The 14,695-nt window shown below is 42.1% G+C and overlaps 1 protein-coding gene across 17 annotated transcripts in view; it reads right to left on the bottom strand.

The window, feature by feature from the left end:
- The window catches only part of osbpl8 (oxysterol binding protein-like 8), a 94,657-nt gene that overhangs the window by 32,950 nt on the left and 47,012 nt on the right, over positions 1 to 14,695 (bottom strand). For 12 of the 17 annotated variants that reach the window (XM_035996068.1, XM_035996067.1, XM_035996071.1 and 9 more), the window contains one exon: positions 14,202 to 14,378. In XM_035996068.1, the coding sequence (XP_035851961.1) occupies positions 14,202 to 14,378 (177 nt within the window). Of the gene's footprint in view, positions 1 to 4,150; positions 4,558 to 9,632; positions 10,224 to 14,201; positions 14,379 to 14,695 lie in introns of those variants that run through there. The other 5 variants (XM_035996073.1, XM_035996081.1, XM_035996072.1 and 2 more) reach the window with 5 other exon arrangements.

Raw genomic sequence — 14,695 nt, 5'->3', positions numbered from 1 at the left:
CAATCTCCAGACCTCGTTCCTAGCCTTCAAACCTGTTTGTTATGCGGCCTGAGTATTGCAAAAACAACCATAACAACAACTGAGATGAAGTTGCCCAATCCACATAAAAGGGTTGTACTTTTATTCTGTCTGCACACAGGAAGCTTGAGGAGACAAAAGCGATTTATCTCTTGGAAGGGGTTATATTTCAAACAGGATGTGTCTGGATGAGAGAAGGGGCATTTGGCAGGTTGTATTACTGTGGTTTTGTATTGGTTTTCTAAATATAGTCCACCAGGGCTGAGTTTGTGTGCACTGCCAGATGCTGGCCTGTTTCTTGGCCTTGGTAAAGAAAGACAAGCAATGACCTGGTGTCCCATCTTTTGATATTTAAAAGAAGGCTTAGGAGAGTCAAACTGCAATGTTTGGCTAAGAAAAAGATACCAGGAAAAAAAACTGTCAAATGTATTAAACTTTTTGTGTTAAAATACTGTAAAAAAAAAAAAAAAAAAGAAGGTATTTTACACACCAAAACATAGTGAGGTGAAGGCTCATTTCTGGCACAATAAATGGATTGGTAGTGAACTTTGATAGTCTTTTGTAATAGCCAAAAAGAGTCAGAGTAGTGGTTTCCATCAGATGCACTGAACAGAAACTGCTCTTAAAAACTTCTTAAATGACCTCTTGATGTATTGTGATGCAGGAGAATGTTCTGTGTTGGTACTAACTGATTTCAGTGCTTTTCATAACTATGCCTCAACAACTCTTCGCCTTGTGGTGTCCCCCAAGCTTCTGTCCTGGGATCCGAATCGGTTTACATTGTACATGCTTCCTCTCGGGCAGACAATAAGTAATTTTAAAGATATCTCCTGCCATTGTTATGCAGATGATATTCAATTATACATCTCGTTTAAGCCTCAAAATGCCTGTTCTACATAATTGTCTCGATTCTACAAAAAAAAAAAAGGCTGGCTTATTTCAATATACCAATTTGATTTGTCAAATGAAATCGTATGAGGTACAGTTCCAGTGAAATATAATCATCATCTTCTTCAACTGCATGATTCATCATAAAGCAGACTGTGGTCGTCAGATTGGCACACAAAAAAGAGTCACCCGGTTGAATGCCACCGGTTAGCCAGGATCCAGCCAAGTCTCGGCTAGAGGACACCACAGCTCCTGACATCCCGGTGGAATACAACGGAGGCCACACAGCTCCCCATCCGACGCCTGCACACTGACTAGCAGGATGCCCAGCAGAGAAGTTGCAGTCGGTTTTCAATTCCTCCACACTTGCCCTGGTGCCCCCTCTGAAGTAGAGATGGGTGCAGAGATTGCCTTGCTTGTCCACATAGTCGGGATCGTAGCCATAGGTGGTAACTGCCATCTTCACCTTTTTGTTCTGTGTTTACTCTGTTTACATTTTAAAGCCTTGGTTCGCTGTTTCTACCAGCTGATGAACATGCCTAAACTCAGGCCCATTGTGTCCCTGAGAAGGAGATGAATTTTCATGCATTTATTTAATCCTGTCTTGACAATTGCAATTGCCTTTTCACATGCCTTAGCAAGACTACCCTGAATCACCTACAAGTGGTCCAAACTGCTGCTAAGCTTATGACCAAGTCCTCCAAAAGGTCTCATGTTACACTAATTTGGATTTATTTACATTGGCTTGCTACCAATATCAGAATCCAGGTTAAGGTTCTTGTGATTAAGAGCATCGCAGTGCCAGGCACCTGCCTACATTAAAGAGCTTGCAGCCCTACATCACCAGTAGGAATCTGAGATCCTCTGATCAGGGCTTGTGGGTTGTTCCTCGTTCCAGGCTCAAGACAAAAGGAGACTGTGCTTGGACTTAAAGGGATTCTTTGCTGTTTTTAAACCAGCTCTGTGCCATCTTTGTGTCTGCAGTGGGTTTAGATAGAGAACAGTGTTTGGCCTTCCTCCATGACACCAGTGCACGGAAACACCACGTTGTTTCGCGTCATCCGGCGGGTCTCGGCAGACCTCCGCTGCTCCGCTGGGAGTTCCATGCACGGGCACCACAGAGGAAATCCAAACACTGTTCATCTAAACACACTGCCCACAGTGCCATGACACAGAGCTGAGAGTGATGTCTTCAAATTGCTTTTGTTTGTGTCTGACAGAAAATCAATCTGCAAAATCAGCAAATCAATTGGCCTTTCTGCTTGATCAATAAGATAAATGATGAATTGATTATGGAAGTAGTTGCAGATTAATTTTCTGTGGAAAGACTAATAATTGTATTAGTTCTGGTGGGTCTTGTAAAAAACAACAACAACACGTTTCTCAGTAAGGTAGCAAAAAAAGGATTAAGGGCATCCCGTCTGCACCAGTTGGCTCCTGCATTCTCTCCCAAAGCTGGTGCCTAAATAATTTAAAATAAGGATGAATAGAGCCAAGGCTGGGAGTTGACTATGAGAAAAACACCATGACTCAGACAATGTCTTGCGGCTCAAGTTATTTGTATTGCTGGACAATGTGCTAATTTAGAGGAGTAAGAAGTAGGCTGGTGGTCAAAAGGTTACCAGCTTGAAACCCCAGACACAGAAGGGTCGGAGGAGAGAAAGACAATGACGAACAATCTCCCCTGCCTCAATAACTGCTGTTAAGATGCCCTTAGGCAAGGCACTTATCTGAGTGAGCTGCTCATTGGCAAAAAGCAGAGACCTGTGGTTGTACTTGGTCGCATAAGTCTGAAGTACTGCATAAAAGTGTGGCCGTGTTTGTGCACAGTCAGCCTTTCCTGGATTAACAAAGGTTAAAAACAGTCAGGTGGAACAGAACATCCACTCTCTCAAAGCTCCAGGGGATGCCAGCTGTCTGCCTCCAGGTTCGTGTCCTTTTCAGCAATACAAACAAAGGAAAGATCACAGGGGAAGTGGTTTTACACATGAAAACTAAATTGATTTAATCCTAAATGTCCTGTGGGATTTGGTTTACTTCTAATAGCAAAAAGGAGCATCACTGTACTCTCATAGAGGTATCATTGAAACCTGAGAAAAACAAGCCAGCTGAGCTGAGGCCTAGGCCTTCCTCATTCATGAGTTTACACAGCAACAGCCCATAAATTATTATCTATGTTGTTCTCCAAAGGTGGGGAGAGAGGAGAGAAAGTCCTTGAAGAAAGGAGTCATGAACAAACAACGCACAGCTATGACCAAGCAAAATTCTTCATTAATCTATCCTTTATGTACTATTTGATGCAGTACGTTACCTAAATCATAGCATTTAAAAGTTGACTCATACTGTTGTTAAAAAATGCTGTTGCTTTTTTATATTAGTATGACTTCTAACTGATGCTATTTCCCTTTTAGCCGAACTGAAATTAAAATTTAGTTTTGCTAAAGAATCACTACAAAGTTGTGTTCCCTTCAGTAGCGCACCCCAGAAGATGATGACAAATCTCCTAGCAACGCCAGCCCTCAGATGTCACTCACCAGCTGTCATGAGAAACTCCCACCCAGAGGCTTGAAGTCTATACGCAGTTTTCACAAATATGTCCAAACCGATTTCATCCTCTTTTGAAAAATGGAAAGTTGTGCACAATAGCTGCAGCCCCATTATAGTTTCTTACTCAAAAAGTGAGGAGATTTCGAATTTAAGTTTGACATCTTATTTTTTTGTAGTTACTTATATTTGTGTTTAGCAGTAAGAAATGATTACATTCTACTTTTAAATATAGAATACAACATACAGTAAGAGAAAGTTGCCCATCGACTGTGTTCATGGTGGTAATGCATTCAAATGTACATTTTTCTAGGTTCCTTTTTCTCTGCTAACATGAACAATGTGCTTTTTGTTGCAGAAACTGGAGCTCAACCTCATCCAAACCCAGTCTGAATCCATTCTCTGAAACCAAAGACCGAGCAGACCAAAATCAGTCCAAACGAGCGTGCAGTATATTGATCGGGAGAACTCATCTCTCTTTTTAGTTTGAACTAGTATCTAATGCAAGCTACTGACAGTCAACCTTACATCTGAAGAAAATGTAGTAGCCACAGTGGAGAACTATTCGACACACCTTCTTCACAGCTCATCAGTCCAAACACTGACATCCACATCCACTACTACAGAGATACTAGTCAATCACAAGGTAAAACAACAATGTCTACTAATGGGCCGGCGACACTTGGCATCATAAACCCACCTGGCAGCGAGATGGGTGACAGCTCGTTATAGCCCCCGAAGGAGGCGTTGCGGATGAGTTTGCGTCCGTCCGGGTGTGGTGGTCGAAGCGACGCTGTACCGCCGCACGTGGAGAAACGGCGACGACTCAGCAGGCCCTCCTCCTTCATCATTGGGCCGGTGGGAGCTCCCTTGGCGTGCGGGAGGAAGGGAGGGAGGGGTAGGGGAGTGCTAAGGAAACTCAAGGGTAGAAGATCGAGGGAGGTTGGGAAACAGTCCGATCCGTCCCACGCAGCTAGAGAGCCAAGCGAATAAACCAACCAATACACAAACAGAAACACACACAGAGTAGCTCAGACACTAGGCACTGAACAAGTGCAGTATGCTGCCTTTCTCTACGCTTCCTTCAGCAGACTGCTCCCTTTCTCGCTCTCTCTCTCTCTCTCTCTCTCATACACACAAACACACTCTCTCTCTCTTTGCTCTGTGAGTGTGCATGAAAGCAGCAGCCTGTAAGTACTTAATAACGAATAAGCTGAGCCCCTCCTACTCCCTCTCTTCTGGATGGGTAGGAGAGCTGCATCTTAGCTTGAAAAGAGCCTTTATGTTCCACATCTCATCTTTCTATTCTGCTCAATCTCTCATCATTTTTAATTCAGGACTTTTGAAGGGACAGTTATTTCCATGGATTGATAATTGGGGTTTACGATACTTGTTAATATCTTGTGCAACATGGCATCATGACTTTGCGTAAATATAAACGCCAACTTTCTTAAGCCAAGTGGCGTGTTATCTGTACGTTTTTTCAGCTATCCGCGTGTATGTCTATGCTGTGTTATCGCGAGAAGAACGTGTTATCACAAGAAGAAAGCTACGGTTGAGTTGAGGAAAAGAAGAACCGGTTGGGTTTAGGAAAAGAAGAAAGCGATGGCTGAGTTTATGAAAAGAACAACAGGGTTGGGTTTAGGAAATGAAAAACGGGGTTGCCTTTAGAAAAAGAAGAAAGCGACGGTTGAGTTTAGGAAACATCACACACGGGACGCAATCCCCGGTCTCCTGGGTGAAAGTCCTGTGTTTGACCCATCCTCCACCCCGACCAACCTCCCTACGCGGATTTTCGCCCTTTCTAACTACTCGCTACGTCATAAATTCACACGCAATCACAAGGTAATGTTAGTCAATGGAGGCCAAAAGCCTGTTGATAAACATGCTAAAAAGCGAGTATTTTGTCTTTATAACATGCCAATAATGGCATGTAAATATTCCTCAAGCTGAATTTAGTTTCACCATTCACTTTCATGACATCAGTGGATGATGTTAGAAATACAGGGAGGATTTGGTTAATTGAAGTGTATTTTTCTTCTCTCACAACAGCTATGGAAATTGAAAGCCACATTTTGGACAAAAACTAATTGCAAATTTCCACACATAAAAAAATGCCATAACCTGAACATAACCATATCACTTGTCAGAGTCTAAAAAGATTTGAAAGATAAAATTTAGATCCAGTTGCCCACCAAATCCAGTCACTAACATGGAGAGCGTTTCACCATCAAGTGTTTGTTTCAGCCTAATGCTGCCAGTTCCCAGGAAGGGCTGGTTTGTCTGACAGTTGAGGGCCACTGATGACTCTAGTTCTTGTAACCATGCTTATCAAATCAGAATCCAGAATTGTCACATCTCTAAGCAAGAAAGTCAGACACTTTGTTTGTAACTTATCAGACAGGCAGCAAATACTTGCTTTCTGTAGGTGGACAAGCTAAGAGTCTAGCAAACAGTCATTTCCCAGGCTGGTGTGGTGTAGCTTTAGAACTGTGAGAGTCACATGCAAATACTGGTACATGTAGGCACTGTGGTTAAAGCTCTGTAAAGAGCATCACTGATTTATCCATCAATATGAAAGGCTTTTGGCAAGGCGAGGCAAGGTTGTTGTGTTAACTGCCTATATAGGGCATATATAGGACATTATTAGCCATGAAATGTCCCTTTAAGACACTGTATGTCCCCCCCTCCTTCTAATCACACTATTATTTTTCCTCCATCACTTGTAAACCGAGACTGTTATGCATCAGACTGCACACACACGCACACGCACACGCACACGCACACACACACACGCGCACACGCACACACACACGCACACACACGCACACACACACACACAAAACACGCTCTATTGAGGACAGAAGGAAGCACTTGATCACACCAGTGCACCACTAATTACTTTCAACCAAGGGCTACTATTCAGACATACAGTAGCTACAGGAAAGTTGATTAATTAAACATTTAAATCAATCCAATATATAGCCTACATATTCATATTTCCATATTTACTATATTCAGCTTTTACAGCTGGAAAGTCCGAATTCAGATTCACATAAAGGCTCCAGTCACTGAATGCTGCATTACAGCGTGTGCTTCTCCTGAATACGGTTAAATATAGTAGTGCTGGTACCAAATGCTTTGTCTGTGACCGAGCAGGTGACACTGACTGTAAATTGCTTTGTTGGCAGATATCTGTGATGACTGGTTCCTGGAAATGTTATCTCAATAGATATAAATCCAGCTGTAATTTTTTTCGGGGAATAAATGTGGATCAGACCAGATGAAAAGCTAATATATGAGAATTATTTCAGCAAGGGCACCAGTGGTTACTGTATCTCTGCTTGGCATGGGCCTTATCTTTGAAACCCAATCTGCTGTTGATTCTTCCACAGTTCACTGGCTTCATCTTCCTTTCAGCTGACTTGTCCTGTTTTACTCCTTCTTTTTAGCATGTAGACAAACCTATAGCATTCTGCTGGCATCATACCAAACCGTGCTACCAACTGTTCATGGAGACATTACATCCAAGATAGCTTGAAGAAGTGTGTAACAGTGTATTCCCCTCCATAGCAACTGTCCCGGAGCTACCTGATGAATCTTAAAACTTATAAATCTGCAGCTCTGCCTGCCTGACTGAACTGTGCTTTAATTAACACAGATAATTAGGATGTTCTGTGTTTATAATTCAGATTCCAGACCTAATTAACCTGCTTCCAAATGAAAAGCCAATCTCTGCTGGTCCAATGGCATTTGAGAGGCACTTTTTTACATTTGCCAAGTATAGTCATCATCTGGGTTATTTTTCACTTTATTTCCAGTGAAGTTAGGGCCGTCCCTTGTTAATGGGTACTGACTCTGGCAAATCCTACCCTCACCACATTCACTAATGCCTCATTTCCACTGCATGATCGGCTCGACTCAACTCACTTTCGGTACCAGATGCTTTTTTTTTTTTCGATTTCGTTTTCCACAACGGATAGTACCTTGTCAGTGTAGGCTGAATTCTCAGCTGATCGATCGCCATAGCGGCCCTGCATGAAACTGCCGTGACATGACATTCGCTAAATCCTTTCATTGGCAACCAAACAGAGGAACATCTGCACTTCGTCAAATGTATGGCGTAATGTATGGTGTAATGTAGGGTGTAGTGTATATCGTAGTACTGCGGGCTGCCATTTTTTTATTTAATCTGGGTTGAATCAATAAAAAGATTGCGGCCTCAATTGACGGTAGCTTGTTTATTTCAAAATATCAGGTTTCTGCAGGATGTCCCGTGTGGCGCTAGTGGCGATTCTCTGACCACTCAGTAGGGCTGGGTATCTGTTGGTACTCAATACCTATAAGGCATCAATTAAAATAACCCAGTAGCAAGTAGTATCCAAACACCTCCAGTCAAACGACTAGAAAAAAATGAGTTGTATGGTTTTCCTTTCAATCACCACAAGCATTGTTGTGTGATTGGCCCAAGTACAGTTTTGTACAGTTATTTAATGAATATTTTAATAATTTGAACACTTTCAAAACATATTCATGTAAAAATTTGGATGGGGATGAGTGGTGGTTGCATTTTACGCAATTGAATGCTTCCATTCACATGATGGGTACTGAATCAAGTAGGAAAGAAAAGGTACCAAATAGAGTACTCTATTAGTATCCGTATTACTTTAAGGGTACTGGTATCGTCATTTTTTTAACGTTTACTAGCCCTACCAATCGGTGGTCTGGAGTGTGTTAACTCCACCTTCTAGTATCAGCTCAGCTTGTTCGAAACCTCGACCGAGGGGTTACCAAAAAGAGATTTCGTAATACGCAATTAAATTGTCTAAATTGACAATAACAAGCACATTTACTCAAACTCTTTAAAAAATGTTATGTAACACCAGAGGGAATACCATTTGAAAATTGCAGTTTTGGTTTCATAATCAAATACATTACCACACAGTCCAATGTGATTAACATCAACTGGATTACATAACCCATGATTTCACAAATGTGAGCAGATATCAGGATATATTAAGATAAATCCCTTCTTTCATAGAAGGCAATAGATAAGGAAGATATATGTCGTCAAAACAATTGTATATATACAATAAAACTATTGTATATATTTGTCAATATTGTTTCTATCATGATGATGAAAAACTAGCGGACAAACTGTGTTATGGCAATATTTACGTCATTTGGACGACACTTTACATATATCCGAAAATATCCGTACTTTTTATTTGTTTAATTCACACAAAGTGAATGTATAGAAAAATAGGCTTTACCATATGGTTATTTCATATAGACTATTTATTTATTGAATTAGCAGAAAGCATGCTATATCGTTTGTGTTATATATCGTTATGGAGATATGAAATGACCTATAACGGGATAGAAGATTTTGGCCATATCACCCAGCCCTACATCAGATATGGTGTGTGATCCGTGAAAACAAAAAAACTTTTGGAGCCTATAATCTGTTTTGTTATTCTTTTCAGCTGATACCAGCAAGAAACATTTTTCATCATGACAACACTGATGGGAACACAAAAGTCAGAACCAGCAGATAATCTTGCTTTGTAGTCATTCAGAAAGTGTATAGTAAATAAAATCTTTCTAACAGAAGAGTAAAGCTCAAAGGAAGCACACTGCAGACAAACTATGACACAGTAACCCACGAGCTGCAATACATCTGATACCATGCCGTGAAGGTGAAACACACACTGCAGACAGTAGGTCACATGCAGACAAACATCTAGTCTTACATAAACCCTACAAGGAGACCCTGTAAGCCTGGGATCAGCTTTGCAACAAAGAGGCTTTTGAATACGAGCCTACAGGCATCTTCTGTAGAACTCATCTCCTCAAAGTCTCATAGTAAGAACATTTAGGCACTAAAGAATCAAGGATTGTGTCTATGTCCACATGACACGTTAAGCAAAAGACATTAACATGTTACCTTGGTGTGAACTTCTATCCTCATGAGAGCCACCTCACATAGACAATGCACGCACACACACACACACACACACACACACACACACACACACACACACACACACACACACACAGATAAGCAAGGAGACAGCACAGGTCAGATATTGGATTTCACATAAACAGGTACAACTAGGACAACACAGATGCCAAGCAATAACAAGCACTACCTTGTCAATTGTCACTACTTCACACTGTACCTTGCTTTCCTTCAGGCTAAAACTTCAATTCAATTTCTCACAGTAAGCGTCAATGCTGCAGTCAGTTCCACATTTGTAACAGCACTCAGTTGAAGCTGTTAAATGACTTCGCTGAACACAGCAAAGAAGTGTCCCAAGGTCAAGTGTTAACAGGACTCCAAATGTCCAAATCATGCTAAAATCCCTATTGCTTCAGATCCAGGTTGTCAGTCCAGGCGAGAATTCGGCCATCCGAGCATAGCCCAGGCCCAAAGGCCGAGATGTTCTCCATCACTTCGTCCTGTTCTCCTTTACTTCCACGGACTCCTCGTTATCTACGGTGCATATCTCCCCTGTCAAGCCGTGTGCCTCTTAGAGCTCAGGCCTCCCAGGGCTCAGCCAATGGATCAACGCGTCGGCGGAAGGAGGACTGCTAGATTGACAGTGGCCGAGGGTGCAGAAAAGACCAGCCCCCTTCATGTAATTAACCCCATCTGACGTGCCATTATCCCTGAGGCTGAGTTTAAATCCATGCTGACCCCACCTGCTCTCTGCTCTTGCACTCCCTTGCTTTCCACCTCCCTTCTCCGTTCAACTCACTTCCCTTCAAATATGTTTTTCATTTCTTTTTTAAATCTCTTTCTCAACTCTCTCACTATCTATTCATCTTCAGTACACATTCTCTCCCCCTGCATATATCTCTCTCTCTCTCTCTCTCACAGGTAGAGTCTCTGTTTACATGGAAAGACGACAGCAAGCCAGTTAAAGACGGCTAAAGCAAGAGCAGCTTCAAAGCCGATTGAGGAAGCCTTGTCAAACAACCTTTATTTTTGTTCTCAGTGAGTCATTAAGAAAAGAAGGCTCACTTGCCAGCCAGACCACAGAGACACCAGGGATTGTCTGTGCCTATGTGATGCAAACAAAACTCACATCCCAGCTACAATGTGAAAGCAGTCTGAGTTATAAACTAATAAGATTTGACTATGATTAGAAAATAAATAGGATAATTATATATTGGCAAACCTTCTTTCTTTCAAACAAGAAGCCAGAAAATAGCTATAGCTACATATGTACTGTAGCGGGTCATTCTAAGAGTTGAAAAATAAACTTTGCTCTGTTCTCTTGTGGACAAATGTCGTGTTACTTATCAGGTGACGTGTACAACAATATCTCACATCGGTCGATAATATTGGCCTAGCCGATATCTAAAGACTCTAAATTGCCAATAGGTGTGAGTGTGAAAGGTTGTCCGTCTCTGAAGCTTGATTTATAGTTCTGTAGTAAATTTAAGCCGTAGGTACGCACATAGGTACGTATGTAGGTACGCACGTAGGTATGCGTAGATAAGGACCCTATGCCGTAGCCTGACGTGCACCTCCACAGAAATGTAACTCCACGACGCCGCAACAACTGTGATTGGTCTGGTTGGCAGCGTCCTATTTCCTCCTACTTATTTCCGGGGGCTTCTTCTCCGTGAACAACATGAAAAAGAGCAGAGGGTTAACTTTTCCTGCTACAGCTTTCCGACCGTGGTCAGAAAGCATAGGGGAGACATTTTGTTTCTCCGGCTCCACCGCCGGAGTCGGTACTCGCTCCGGCGCTAACCCCGTCACTCTCTCAGGTGCTCTCCACACACACTCCCCATGCGCTAGAACGATGCAGAAACACTCGCGCTCAAGTATAAATCCTTACAACGGCATAGGCCACTTACATAGGCTACGGCGTAGGCTCTGTGTAGAGCCTACGTACATCCATAAATCAGCCTTATGTCTCAGCCCTGTGACTTGCGACATGTCAGGGTGTACCTCTCGCCCAATGTTAGCTGGGATTAGCTCCAGGCCTCCCCAAAGATCAGTGGGTACAGCTAATGGATGGAGAGTTAGCATTAGTTGCTAGAGGCACCATGGCTAAAATCAACAATTTTAAATTGGCTGTAAATGGGAAACCAGGTTTTTTTGTTGTCCAGCAGCATCAAGTTACCAAAATGAGCTATTGAAAATGACATGTCAATCGTCATAATCGATGTTCACACTATAGTTGTGAATTTTCACACAACTCCTACAATCTTCAGAAATAACTCAGTCATAACTCAGTCAGTATAACACTCATTATCTTGTGACTCTGGAGTAAAAAAAAAATTAAAAAAAAAACCTCAGTCATCTATGAGCCTTCAAACTAAGAAAAACAGTGACAGGATCTTTAAACATTTGTCAAGAAAAACAAATCAAGGCATACACTGTCATCACTTTGACGCAAGACCAGGGGCTCAAAGTGAAATCCGTTGCCATGGATAGTCATTTTCGTGCTGCAGGGAGTTGAGTGTCAGAAGAAGAAAAAAAAGCGTTGATGTGGTTTTACTGACTCTTCACAGATGCAATTCTGGTTAGAAGGTGGGTATACATGTAGCCGCATCTGCTTGTAGGTTTGCTGCTGCTGTATCAGCACACGCTCTCAGGATATTTGCCAAAGACTCTTTTTTTATTTTATTATACTAATATGAGGCATAACAGTGTGAAGAACAGAAGCAGGTCTTTAACTACTACGGCTGTGTAAAGTGCATGAAGACTTGTCTAACTTTTGATAGATGCACCAAAACATTAATGACCACACACAGGCACATGCCCACATCTACGTGTCTATGGGAGTCAGGCAGTATAGTGTGTTATATGTTGCGTGAAGGTTAAAAAGAGGAATGTGTATTTATTTCTATGTTATGCTCACTCCCTCTTGTGGTTGGACGTAGGCTTACAGCCCTTTTAAAAGAGGGGGAAAAAAAAACAAGACGAGCTGTTACCTCAAATGTATTATTTCAACAATACTAGAGCTACCCAAATGTGACCCAAAAGTTTAACAAACAAAAAGGTAAAAGCCAACAAATCGAGCATTGATGAGTCACGTTTGAAATTACACACTTTATTGATTATTATGTCATGTTCTGTGTTTGCCGTTTTAGATTTGAAATAGTGTTAAGTGCAAATCTGCAACATCTTCTCGGTTTATCAAATCCAGCAACAAAGACATGCCCTCACAGCTTTCACATGAGACCTGTGATACTGGCAGACTATGAAACTGGTGGAGACTGGTGAGATGCCCTATCGGGATCAAAACCACCAGGCAACAGCAGGCCGAGTGTGTACTTTAAAGATTTCCCCATTTTCGCCATGCGGTCATAAAACAAAACATGACTATATGAATATGTGAACAAAACAGATACTTAGAGGATGTACAAGTAAATCTGGCAGTCCATTAACCACAGCACACAATCCACAAGAGGGCGCTATAACACAAGAACAAGGTCCAAGCAGTGTGAGGGGTGATGTAAGACCCTAGCCAAATCTACCCTTGAGTTTGTTTGCGCTTATGCATCCTCTATTTGATTTGTTCCTAATCGGTGGTCTAGGGATCCCCAGTAGTATGACTATCACTAGACCACAGTGAGTGTCAATAAAGCAAAACAAGACGATGTCCGACCATACAGCCAGATTCGGGTGACCTCTTGAAACAACAGCGGTCATTTTGTACTTCAGCAGTATTTAAAGAGCAACAGCAAGAGTCTGACAATCAGCTAACCTAGTCCGGGGTTTACCACAAGTACACCTGCTGATTTATAATCCCATCCAATCCTATGTGATCTACTGCATATTAAACATTCAATATCGCAGAATTACAAAAGCAGCACAAAGAGAGAGGATGTAAACCTGATCACCCTGCAGGTTTGTGGCTGTGCATCAGTAAACAAACTGGAGAAGAAGCACTCTTCAAGTGAGCATGAGTCACTGTTTCTCCACTAGGATTGTCTGGGAAAGGTACAAGCTAAACATAACACAGACAGCTTGTCCTGCGGCTAGAAACGTCCACAGTCACCCGTATGCTTTAAATTGGGAGTGTTGTCTTCAATCTAGGAAAACATAAACCAAGGTCAGGATGCATCAGCAGGTGTGTGTTTGGGTCATTGACACAGTATGTCTTCATTTCAGGCATGTAGCTAGTGTTTTTATCTGGAGCATGGTAGATTCAGTGAGCAGGGGGGAGTTTAGTGGCTTAGCTGTGTCCAGGGGCTACGTGGCTGCTGCTGCTGCTGCACTGATCCAGTCTGTGACCTTTCTGTTATGAGACGGCCGCTCTGACCATTCATATTCATGTGTTTTATCAGGACAATCGCTGCAGAGGAACTGGACTTTTGCTTTTTAAAATATACTTACAAAACAGGGAAATTAGAAATATAGGTCTGTCTGGAAAAATGAACAAGGCTAGTTTTCTTTGTACTTGAAGTAAATAAAGACCTGGGCCACAATTTCTGAATTTCCAGTAGCTGTTTTTGCAATACAACTTTGTTTGTTTCTCTTAAATATGCTTTTTCCATCTTCCTGAATTAGAATGTGGTGTGAGTGCAGATCACAACAAGCAGAGTTAATAAGATCATGTATTATATGACGTCATAAAAAGATAAAGGTGTAAGATATGAGTATATTTTCATCTCAATTTGATACTGAACAAACCAAAGCTGACCTATAAACAAGACAAGTCGGAAATTTGAAACCTTGCCTACTTGCCGTAAACAGTGGAGTGCAGAGGAAGTGTGTATCTTACCGTGTGTGTAGCTGACCCCCGGGCTGAGGGTAGAGGGGGTAGCAACGTGCTCCCTGTTGGGCGTTTGGAGGCCTGCCTCCTTCTCTTTCTCCTTCTCCTTGTCCCGCTCCTTCGCCTGGCGCTGGCTCATCCTGACTGGGGTCAGAAGGACGGTGTCATCCCCGCACACTACGGCAGCTACAAGCAGAGAGTAGGAGCCACGGACGCAGCAAGGAAGGGAGGTGAGAGAGGAAAAGGAAGGACATGAGAGGAAAGATCAGACATGTTACCATCTTACTTCAGATCAGAAAACATCTACAGACAGCCCTCTTGTGGAGCATCTGCTAGATGCAGCTTTCTGTTTCATAACACAGTTTGATAACTTATATAACGTTTTTTTTTTTTTTTTTTTTTTTCATCCATGTCTTATAATTGGAAAAAGAGGTGTTCCATGAGTGATGATAAGCTCAATATGTGTGCTTGTCTCTTATCACTCCACCTTGTTTACCTGGTGC

This window comes from Sander lucioperca, chromosome 20, assembly GCF_008315115.2.
Source record: "Sander lucioperca isolate FBNREF2018 chromosome 20, SLUC_FBN_1.2, whole genome shotgun sequence".
Taxonomy (NCBI): Eukaryota; Metazoa; Chordata; class Actinopteri; order Perciformes; family Percidae; genus Sander; species Sander lucioperca.
This window is presented reverse-complemented; position numbering and strand designations above follow the sequence as displayed.